The following is a 12,624-nucleotide window of genomic DNA, read 5'->3' on the forward strand; positions in this document are numbered from 1 at the left end:
ATAGACCTCCATATTATCTTGCCGATGCTTATGGAATAATGTCTAGACCCCCGATTCCAGCATTCAGGGCTTTTCACACTGTGGCCACAATCCATTGACCCAACCTAACAGGAAGTGAGGTTTTCCATATCTGTCTTTGTTAACACTGCTCCATTTGTAATGGCCTTCCCTGACACTTTTATCTTTCCAGATTCCTTTCCTCTATCAATTCCAATTCAAGTAATACATTTTTCATTCAGATGTCTGTTATAACTCAGGAACAAGATCCATGCCCTCCCCCATTTAGCCAGTTGACTGGGGCTTCCCAAAATTGGTCTCAGAAAGCCTTTTAAAACTCTGAAAACACTTAAAGAAAAGCAAAATTATAACAACTGTCAGGCAGTACACTAAAAGCTTTCATGCTGGTAAATATATTTATTTCTTATGAAACATGCTAGAGGATTATTTTGAGACAATTTTGTTTTATTTTACAGGTGTTGCTATATACACTGGAATGGAAACTAAGATGGCATTAAATTACAAGAGCAAATCACAGAAACGATCTGCAGTAGAAAAGTAAGAAAACTGTTTTCATTTATTTATATGTAATTATAACTATACATTTTTTATTCATTTGGTATAAAATATTTATATAAAAATATATATATTAAGTAAACAGGATAATAACCTTGGGGACAGTGATCGTTTCTTATATTTTTACATACAAGTAACATTTTGCACAGTATTGAGCATATAGTAGATGCTCTATAGTATGACTTTTAAAATAAATACTATTGAATAAATGGTGGAAACACTTAATCAGACTAACGCTTCTGCAGATTACAGTTCTAAAACTGAAAAAAAAATTTTTAAATAAACAACTATTTGAAAACATTGGAGACAAACCTGAATCAAATAGAAATGGGCAGGGAGTGTAATCCTGAAAGATGATAGCAGCAAGGGGGAAAATTTTAGAGTGTAGCTTTTTGCCTGAGGACACTCCCCAGTTTATGTGCTGCTTGGAACATCAAAAAGTCTGAACTTTACTGGATAGAAGTATCAGAGGACAAGGTTAATAGCTGGAAGAGCAGCTGGAAAGTTAGGGGAAAATAATGTAAGGGGATTAGCATTAATTCCCTTCTGTAAGCAATGAGAGGTAAGCTACAGAAGGGAATTAACTCTAAAAACTGCACATAAATTCTGCCCAAGTCCTTGGCTGACTGCTAGAACTATGCATGTGCAAAGGAGACAAAGAACTCAACAGAGAATTTTACTGCTGCTCATTGCATTGGAGATATAGTTTGTTCAACCAGGTGAAATTAACTGCCTACTGGAATAAAAATTAGCACTCTTCTGAGGAACATAAAAGAATACAGACTGTCTAGAATGTATTATTTATAAAGTCCAGTCTGCAATAAAAAATAAGCAGAAGGTGAAGAAAATGTATTTCATCCATAAGAGAAAAAGCACTCAATAGAAACTCTCCAGAATGATCTACATCTTGCGTTTAGCAGACAAGAACTTTAAAGCAGATACTATAAATTTATTATAAATATGTTCAAGGGCCTAAAGGAAAATTTGAATGAACATATGGGAAAACTCAGCAGATAAATGAAAACTCTTGACTTGAAAAACATAATTACTAAAATGGAAACATCATTAGGTGGGCTCAACACCAGACTGAATCAGTCAGACCAGTGAACTTGAAGAAAACACAAATTATTCAGTCGAAAAATGGAGAGGAAAAAGGATTACGAAAAATGAACAGAGCTTCAGAGCCATGTGGGATAATATTAAGCTGTTTGGCATATGTGTAATTGATTCCCAAATAAAGAGAAAAAAGGACAGAATAAAAATATTTGAAACAATAATGTCTGAAAATTTCTAAAATTTGGGGAAAAAGTTTCAGCCTACACTACAAAGATCAGTAAACTCTAAGCAGGAAAAATGCAAAGAAAACCACCCCAAAGCACATGATGGTCAAAATACCAGAATCCAGAGAAAAAGAAAATGTTTCAAGGAGCCAAAGAGAAATGCCTCACATGTAAGTGAATAACAATATGAGTGATAACCGGTTCTTATCAGAAACAACAGAGGACACTGGGGAAAGGACATCCTCTTCAGTAAGTGGTGCTAGGAAAATTGGATAGTTACATGCAGAAGAATGAAACTGGATCCCTGTCTTTCACCAAAGAAATAATCAACTCAAGGCTGAGTGCAGTGGCTCATACCTGTAATCCCAGCACTTTGGGAAACCAAGACAGGAGGATCACTTGAGGTCAGGAGTTCAAGACCAGCCTGGCCAACATGGTGAAACTTTGTCACTACTAAAAATACAAAAATCAGCCGGGTATGGTGGCGTGTGCCTGTAGTCCCAGCTACTCAGGAGGCTGAGGCAGGAGAATTGCTTGAACCCAGGAGGCAGAGGTTGCAGTGAGCTGAGATCATGCCATGTACTCCAGCCTGGGCAACAGAGCGCGAGACTCCATCTCAAAAACAAAACAAAAAACAAGAGTGTATCAAAACCACGATGAGATGTCATCTTGCCAGCCAGAATGGCTGTTATTAAAAAGACAAAAATAAAAAAATAAACAATAGATGCTGGCAAGGATATGGAGAAAAGGAAACTCTTATATGTGTTGGTGGGCATGTCAGTTAGGCTAGCCACTGTGGAAAACAGTCTGGAGATGTCTCCGAAAACTAAAAACATAATTACCATATGGTCCAACAATCCCACTACTGGGTTTTATCCAAAGGAAGAGAAATCAGTATATCAAAGGAATATCTGCACTTGCATGTTTATTGCAGCACTATTCATAATAACAAAGATAAGGATTCAATCTAACAGTTCATCAGCAGATGGATGGATAAAAAAATGTATACATACCTACACAATGGAATACTGTTTGGCCATAAGAAGAATGAAATCGTGTCATTAGCAGCAACATGGATGTAACCGAAGATCATTATGTTAAGTGATGCAAGCAAGCACAGAAAGACACTCATTCATGGCACACACCTGTAATCCCAGCACCTTGGGAGGCCGAGGTGGGCGGATCACTTGAGGTCAGGAGTTCAAGACCAACCTGGCCAACATGGCAAAACCCTGTCTCTACTAAATATGCAAAATTAGCTGGGTGTGGTGGTGTGCGCCTGTAGTTCCAGCTGCTTGGGAGGCTGAGGCAGGAGAATTGCTTGAACCCAGGAGGCTGAGGTTACAGTGAGGCGAGATCGCACCACTGAACTCCAGCCTGGGTGACAGAGCAAGACTCCATCTCAAAAAATAAAAAAAAGACACTTTATTCATGTTTTTCAAAGAACCAACTTTCGGCTTTAATTTTGTGTATTTTTTTTCTCTTTTCCATTGGCTTCAGCTCACATCTTCTTAATTTCCTCTGTTTCTTCTCAGGTTGGGTCTCATTGTTCCTCTTTAACTTCTTATGGTGCCAGATGAACTCAAATGATTAATTTTAAGCTTTCTTTTTCTCTTATATAAACAGAGCACAAAAGATGATGAGGGGCTGTAAATGAACTGTTACAAAGGTCCTACATTTTACATGAAGTAATACAGTAGCATCTATAAATAAATTACAATAAGGTGAAGATGCATATTCTCATCTCTGGAGCTTTCATTAAAAACAATAAGGCAAGGATTTATAGCTAGTAAGTTAGAGCAACTGAATATTAAAATGTTTGATAAACACTGTAAACAGCTAGAAAGGAAGAACAGCGAAACAGAAAACCAAATGACACAAATAGAAAACAAATAGCAAAATGGTGGTCCTAAATTTGACCAAAAATTACATGAAATGTAAATGCATCAAACAGTCTAATGAAGTCAGAGATTGTCAGATTGGATAAAAGAGCCAGACCCAACTACATGCTGCCTAGAAGAAATATAGTTTACATATAAAGATATAAATAGGTTGACATCAAAAGATACACTGTGTATATTATAAGCCTATGAAAACTGAAAACCAGAATAGTTCCATAATTATACGTGGAAAGTTCATCTAGAGAGATTATATGATGTGCCATAAAACAAATCCCAAAAGATTGAAATCATACAAAGTGTGTTCTTTGACAATGAGGGAATTGGATTAAAAATCAATAACAAAATCTGCAAATATTTTGAAATTAAAAAACAACTCTCTTAACTGACTCATGGGTCAAAGGAGAAATCACAAAGGAAATTTAAATTTCTTCAAATAGAATGGTAATTTAAACCCAACATATCTACATTTGCAGACTCAAGGCAAAGCCCAGCAGCTTAGAGGGAAATTTCTAGCTATAAAGTTGATAAATTCCTGCTGAGATTAACTGATTAAGCAAAAGAGAAGTGGTATAAGAGAAGAAAAGTAAAAAATTACCAATGTCAGGGATGAAAGAGGGGATAGCCCCATAGAGCCTACACATATCCAAGGATAATAAGGAACTATTATGAACAACTTTATGTCACTGACTTTTACAACTTAGATGAAATGGGCAGATTCTTTGAAAACACAGGTAACTTACCAAATTGGCACAGGATGAAATAAAGTCTAAATAACCATAAGTCTGTCAAATAGCTTTAAGTTATTATTTTAAAAAGTCTGCACACTAAAGCTCTGCCTTTTTAACACATGGTGCTAGAACAGCTGGACGTCTGTATGTCAAAAATTGAATCTTTACCCTTACCCGTCTCCCACATACGCAAAAACTAACCCAAAGTGTAAGGTCTAAGCATAATAACTAAATCTGTAAAACATGGGAGAAAATCTTTGTGACCTTGGGTTAAGTAAAGATTTCTTAGATGGGAAATGTATGAAAAAGGAACCACGAAAATTGACAGCTTAAACTTCATTGAAATGCACTTAAAAAGGCACTGTTTATGTTATGAAGATGCCAGAAACTAAAATAAAAAATTTAAAAAGACAAGCCATAGATCAGAGAAAATGTCTGCAAAGCACATATCTTGTAAAGGACTTGTACCTAGAGTATCCAAACTCACTACTTTTTAACATTATTCTGGAAGCCTTATGCAGTGCAACAAGTTAAAGGATTTAAAAACCAGAAGTACTAGAAAGCAAAAAGTAAAGTTGTCCTACTGGAAGACACATGATTTTTCATATAAACAGGCATAAGTATTCAACAAGAAAACTATAATAAGCAAGTTGGTCTCAGAATACAAGGTAAATGAAGAGAAATTTATTTTTTTTTTTGAGACAGAGTCTCAGTCTGTCACTAGGCTGGAGTGCAGTGGCATGATCTCGGCTCACTGCAACCTCCGCCTCCTGGGTTCAAGCAGTTCTCTTGCCTCAGCCTCCCGAGTAGCTGGGACTACAGGTGCGTGCCACAACACCCAGCTAATTTTTGTATTTTTTAGTAGAGATGGGGTTTCACCATGTTCGCCAGGATAGTCTTGATCTCTTGACCTCGTGGTCTGCCTGCCTCGGCCTCCCAAAGTGCTGGGTTTACAGGCATGAGCCCGTGTGCCCGGCTGATAAATCATTTTTATATCTATATAATAGTAAGAAACAGAAAATGAAATTTTAAAAAAATTATTTTTATAGTAGTGTCAAAAAGCATAATATATTTAGGAATAAGTTTTTTTTTTAACTTGTGCAAGATTTCTATAATGAAAATTACAAAATGTGGCAAGAGAAATTAAGACCTAAATAAATGGAAAAATCACATTAATAGATTGTCAAGCTCAGTATTGTTAAGCTATCAATTACTGTATAGATTCCCTTAGTCTCAAAATCACAGCAATCTTTTTGTAGTAATTGAAAAGGTAATACTAAAGTGTATATTGAAATGCAGTAGCCAAAATGCATATTCAGATGCGCAGCAAAAACAGTCTCTTTAAGAAAGCTAAAAGATTTACCTTACCTGATTTAATACTTAATATAAAGCTACAGTAATTACAGTGTGGTATTAACATAGAATAAAATAGAGAGTTGAGAAGTAGACCATTCATGTGTGGGTTTGTTGATTTTCAACCAAGCAACAAGTCAATTCAATAAAAAAGTTAGTATTTTCTACAAATGATGCAGCAGTTGGATATTCAAATGAGAAAAACATGAAACTTAGCTTCTACCTTATGCTGTACTCCAGAAAGTTTTGAAAATGAGTCATAGACCTAAATATAAAAGCTAAAATTATAAAACTTTTAGAAGAGCCGGGCGTGGTGGCTCAGGCCAGTAATCCCAGCACTTTGGGAGGCCGAGACAGGCAGATCATCTGAGGTCGGGAGTTTGAGACCATGCTAACCAACATGGAGAAACCCTGTCTGTACTAAAAATGCAAAAATTAGCTGGGCATGGTGGTGAATGCTTGTAATCCCAGATACTTGGTAGGCTGAGGTAGGAGAATCACTTGAACCCTGGAGTCGGAGGTTATGGTGAGCCGAGATCATGCCATTGCACTCCAGCCTGGGCAACAAGAGCAAAACTCCGTCTAAAACAACAAAACAAAACAAAAAACACTTTTAGAAGAAAACTTAGAAAGATATCTTTATGACTTAGAGTAGGTAAAGATTTCTTAGGATACAACAAATATAATAAAAAATTGATAAATTAGACTTTCTCAAAATTAAAAACTTCTGCTCATCAGGCTAAACATTTAAAGAAATGAACCTGCACATTACGAACTGGGAGACAATATTTGAAAACATATCTGACCAAAGACTTGTATCCTGAGTATATAATGATACATACATCATTTGTGTACACACACACACAAACACACATACACAAAAAGCTGCCTACAAATCGACAATGAAAAGAGAAACAAGCCAATTTTAAAAATGGGGAAAAGGTGAAAGGTAGACACTTAAATGGCCAATAAGCACATAAAGAAGTATACAGCATCATTGCTCATGAGAGAAATGCAAATCAAAACTACAAGGAGATACAAATGCATGACTTACTAGAATGGTAAAAATTGAAAAGACTAAATGTTCCCAGTACTGGTAAAGATTCGAAACAACTGGAACTCTTCTAAATAATCCAAGGGTCAAAGAGGAAATCTTAAAGAAAATTTTAAAAAATACTTGGATATCAGTGAAAATACAGTATATCAAAATTTGTGGGATACAGCTGAAGCAGTATAGGCATTTCTAGCACTAAATACTTACATTAGAACAGAAACATCAGTGGCAAAGGGAAATTAACATTTAAACCACAATGCCACTTACAGTTGCTCCCCAAAGAAAGAACAACCTAGGTACACATCTAACAAAATACATACAAATCTTTATGCTGAAAATCACAAAACACTGAGGAAAGAAATCAAAGAACTAAATAAATGGAACAATATATCATGTTCATGGGTTGAAAGACTCAGTAAAGATGCCAGTTTTCCCAAATCAATTAATAGGTATAATGCAATTTCTATAAAAATCTCAGCAAGTTTTTTTGTAGAAGTAGAAAATTTATTCAGAAATTTAGATAGAAAAGCAAAGGAACAGTTTTGAAAATGAAAAAGTGGGAAGAGTTGCTATTGATGTTAAGTCTTACTATATAAGCAACAGTAATCAAGACAATTTGGTGTTGGTGAAAGAATAGGTACATAGATCAGTGTTACACAATAGAGAACCCCAGAAACAGACCAACACAAATAGGCCCAGTTGATTTTTGGCAACAACACAAAAGCAATACAATAGAGGAAGGATAATCTTTTTCAACAAATGGTGCTAGAACAATTGGATATCCATAGCAAAACAAACCCAAACCCCCACTGTGTGTAAAAATTAATTCAACTGAAGCATAGATTTAATGTAAAACATTAAGCTATAAAATTTTTAGAAGAAAACAGAATCTTCAGGACCTAGTGTTAGACAAAGAGCTAGAAGACATGACACTGAAAGTGTAATTCCTCAATCAAAAAAATTAATAAGTTGTAGTTAATCAAAGTTAAACACTTTGGTGCTGTGAAAAACCTCTTAAAAGGATGAAAAGACAAGCTACAGACTGGGGAAAAATATTTGCAAACCACAAATCTTTCAGAGGCTTTACGTTTGGAAACATAAAGAGTGCTGAAACTCAACAGTAATTCAGTGATCCAATTAGAAAATGAGCAAAAGACATATTTCATATTTCACCAAATGCATAATACATATTTCACCAGAGAAAAGCTGCAGATGACAAGCACATTGAAAGATACTCAGCATCATTACCTATTTGAGAAAAAGCAAATTAGAACCACATTGGGATATCACCACACCCATTACAATAGTTAAAATAAAAATAGTGATAATACTAAATGGCTAGGGGGTGGAGAGACTGAATCTCTTATATGTTGTTGGTGGGAATTAAAAATAGTAAACCCACTCTGGAAGATAGTTTGGAAGTTTCTTATAAAACTAAATGTGTTTACCATATGACCCAGCTGTTGCACTCTTGGGCATTTAACTCAGATAAATGAATTTTATGGTGTCACAAAAACTCAAGCAGAAATGTTCATAGCCACTTTATTTGTTACAGCAAAAAACTGGCAACAGCCCAATGTCCTAGAAATCTTTATTCAGCTTTTTTGCGTATCTGTTGCTGTAGTAGGTTTTCTGAGATAAAATTCAATCTCTTTTTGGGGATTTCAATCAAGTTGAAAGTTTAATGCACAGTAAAAAAATTAGGTAATAAGGGCTGTGGTACTAGTTTTAAATTTAAATAAGGGGAAGTTGAATGTAAACCAATGTAATTAGGACAGACTTTAGGAAGGAGATGGATTTTGAGTTAAATTTTGAAAAATAGGTTAATAATGTCAGGAAAAAGGAGAATATGTCTGATGAGGATAGACATGAGCAAAGAAAGATGGAAATAAACCAGGCATTTTGTTGCCGCAAGGAGACATGACTAGTTTAGTGAAAAGAGGTCAAAATTTAGAGTCATACAGATGTAGATTTGAATGGCATATCCCTTCCTTACTAGCTCTGTGGGGCTTTGGACCAGTTTTTTTCTTCTCTTGATCCGTGTGTTCTCATGTATAAAAGTGCTAGCAGTACTGTAGGTGAAGTGCTGAATACTATGCCTAACACATAATAACCAAACAAAAGCCAGTTCCTTTCTTATGTTCCTTATTTACTGTCACTGCAGAATATATAGAGTTTACATTGGAACATGGTGGAATCGACTTATTCCATAGGTAAGATTAGGTTAAATTATGGAAGGCCTAGGGAGAAAAATCAGAATTCAGGCATTTTTCAATCTTTTAAGGGTTTTTACAAAGCTTGTGATTTGCATTTTCCCTCAATATCTGTTGGATGTGAGAGTTCATTATAACATCGCTTGTTTTGTATACACTTGCATTTACAATGATGAGTTCCTTTAATTGTATTAATAATATATGTTTTTAAACTTAAAATCAAAGACATGTGGCATTAGGCTTACCTAGTAAAGAGAAGAGGGATTCTGAAGTCAATTCCTGACTTGTGTGATTTTGGGAAATTTACAGAATTATTTTTGGGCTTTGGGCTTTGTCAGTTAAAAGTGTGTAATAATTTCCCCTTTAAGGGTTTTCATATAGATTAGGTAAGGTAGTAGATGTGACAAACATTTTATAAAATTTTAATGCTATACAAATGTTATTTTTAGCTATTACACTTAAGATGGGTGCTGAAAATGTGAAAAAAAAAAACAACTTAGAATAATTACTTATGGCAAAAATAACTGACTTAAAACCGTCACTTACTATAAGCATTTTGAATGGTAACATGGCTATATTAAATAGGCTTGTAACCTGTGTGTATTGGTTCTTTTATTGCTAGTAAATAAATTCTATTTAATGGTTATTTCTTGAAAACAAAAACTGTGTGTTTTAAAATAGCTACAGTAGTACTTTCTGTGTTTTAATATCCTCTCTAATACAAGTACTAATTTTCAAGCAAATGAATATAGTAATAAATGATTTGTATGTTTTATATTCTCTTTTTCTTCCTTTAGGTCAATGAATACATTTTTGATAATTTATCTAGTAATTCTTATATCTGAAGCTGTCATCAGCACTATCTTGAAGTATACATGGCAAACTGAAGAAAAATGGGATGAACCTTGGTATAACCAAAAAACAGAACATCAAAGAAATAGCAGTAAGGTATTTTATGGTGTTATTGACTGTGTCATAAAGGAAACTATTATTTGGCACAGTTAGTGCTTTGGTAGCAACTTCTGATAGGAGAGACCACTATAATCCTAAAATCGTTGGTACTGAAGGGTGACAAAAATGGCATTGCAGATGCAGAGAAGCCAGCGTGTTTGTACTGATAGCTTTTTGTAGTTTACGGCATAAAAAGTTGTATTCCCTATGGCTTGACTTGAATAGTTCAAAGAGGTCACAAAATTTTAAATCCGTCTATCTTTGCATTTCACATTAATAATACTACAAACTCAGTTTTCTCTTCCATTTACTATGTCTTATAAATGAATCAAAGAGTAAATGGATGTATTTTTCATTTTGTCTTAATAATTCAAGGATGCTTATTATCAGTCTTAATATGAACTAATATACAAATTATGTCGTATGTTTTAAATTGATTAAACATGGACTACCAAGAGAATTTAACCTATAATTTTGGTAAATAATTGTTCTCCAAATTTCACTTTAGATTAAAATCTATGTATTGGAAGACAAATTTGGATCTCAAGAGACTATAAAGCAAATAATCACAGGGTCATATTTTTAATATCATTCACAATTAGGTACATTTCCTTTCACAAATGCATGTTGAAATATGAAACCACTAAAGCCATTAAAATAGGCTATTCCTATGTAATCTGTACTTAAGAGTTTTAATTTCTAGCACTTTTAGCCTCACAATTATTTTATAACTTTGTAAAGTTACACTCAACTTCTAGTAGTTATCTGATTTTGAAGGGTAATAGTAGAATGAGATAAGTACACTCCAGATATTATAATTTTGCCAAAGGTAGTTTCAGTCATACCAGGCTTTTTGTTAGCTTCTGAAAGTAACAAATTAACTTATTTGAATTTAACGTTTTCATCATTTACTTCATCAAGATTCTAATGAGCAATACAATAACCAGAGGAAATGTAATGTTAGACAATTCAATAAATGGATTTCAATTCATGAGACTATTTACCTCAGAATATAGTTGATAGTCTATGTAGACATGAAACTTTCTGGTAATTTTCATCAATAATACTGAAGAAATTCTAGTGTATTTTTTCTTATCAAACAATTATTTCCTTTTTTCTAGATTCTGAGATTTATTTCAGACTTCCTTGCTTTTTTGGTTCTCTACAATTTCATCATTCCAATTTCATTATATGTGACAGTTGAAATGCAGAAATTTCTTGGATCATTTTTTATTGGCTGGGATCTTGATCTGTATCACGAAGAATCAGATCAGAAAGCTCAAGTCAATACTTCCGATCTGAACGAAGAGCTTGGACAGGTGAAAATGATCCTAATATTTTGTTTCTCTAATTTGTTATTATCAAAGTAATACATGTGCAAAGATTAACAAGATATTATGACACTTATACCTAAAACAACACTCCTTTGCTCCACTCCTAGCTGTTCCCAGTTTTTAAACCCTAAGTTGTTTCTTTTGTTATTTACCACTATATTTCTATTTGATATTCTTTCTTATTCTTGAGTTTTAGACATTATCTACTATGGAATATAAAGACATAGCTCTTACACTACTCTTCACACACACATACCCAGACACATATCCACTTTGCTTCTCCATAGCCCCCTAATATTATCATATCACAATTTGGGATTTAATAAATATTTTTATTAACATTCTTATGATTGTTTTAATGTTGTTCACTAATTCTCAGTTCTATGGGTGTGTTCTATAATACCATAATTACATTTCCCTTCTTATATATTTTGTTTTTCCAAGAGTTAATTGCTCTGTTTTTTCATTTCCTTAATTTCCATATGCCACAAACAAGTCTCTGATAATATGTGCAGCATCTGTCTACATATTCAAACATATCAGGTAATCTAGGAGTTCCTTTCTTCCTCCCTGCCTTCCTTTTTTTTCTTTTTTCTTTTTTTCTTTTTTTTTTTTTTTGGTGACAGTGTTTTTGGAGGCTTCCACCTTTCTGCTTCAATTGGATTATTCTTTTATTCTTTCTGGGCTTGCTTCTCAACTGTCACTCTGGACTTCCCTTTACCATCACCCTGGAAATTCCTTTACCTCTCTCCTGTTTTGGATCTCCTCTTTCTTGCATCCCATGTGCTTCCTACCTGTGGCTTATTGTCTTTTGGTGCTGTATATCTTCTAACAACTTCCTGAGAAAGGATGTATGAGAGGAAAATGTTTTTAAACTTGACATATCTGAAAATATCTTTATTCTCTTTTCACACTTGATTAATAATTTAGCTGGTATTGCATTCCAGATTGAAATCTTCAGAAATTTTAAGGGATTTTATTGTTTTCTAGCCTCCAGTATTGCTGTTAGAGAAATCCAGTTCCATTCTGATTCCCAATTATTTATGTATGATCTGTTGTTTTATCTCTGGAAGCTTTAGGATCTCCTTATGCAATAGTTGTGAAATTCATGATGGTGTACCTTGGTGTTGGTTTTTCCTTTTTTATGTTTTGTTTCATTGGCAGTTAACTCTGTGAGTCTTTTCAGCCTAGAAACACATGGCCTTCAATTCTAGGAAATTTTCTTTTTTTTTTTTTT

The 12,624-nt window shown here is 34.1% G+C and overlaps 1 protein-coding gene across 9 annotated transcripts in view; it reads left to right on the forward strand.

The window, feature by feature from the left end:
* The window catches only part of LOC105480101 (ATPase phospholipid transporting 11B (putative)), a 137,333-nt gene that overhangs the window by 58,816 nt on the left and 65,893 nt on the right, over positions 1-12,624 (forward strand). For all 9 annotated transcript variants that reach the window (XM_011738539.3, XM_011738541.3, XM_024792433.2 and 6 more), the window contains 3 exons: positions 474-555; positions 9,900-10,050; positions 11,175-11,372. In XM_011738539.3, the coding sequence (XP_011736841.2) occupies positions 474-555; positions 9,900-10,050; positions 11,175-11,372 (431 nt within the window). The remainder of the gene's footprint in view (positions 1-473; positions 556-9,899; positions 10,051-11,174; positions 11,373-12,624) is intronic.

This window comes from Macaca nemestrina, chromosome 2, assembly GCF_043159975.1.
Source record: "Macaca nemestrina isolate mMacNem1 chromosome 2, mMacNem.hap1, whole genome shotgun sequence".
Classification (NCBI taxonomy): domain Eukaryota; kingdom Metazoa; phylum Chordata; class Mammalia; order Primates; family Cercopithecidae; genus Macaca; species Macaca nemestrina.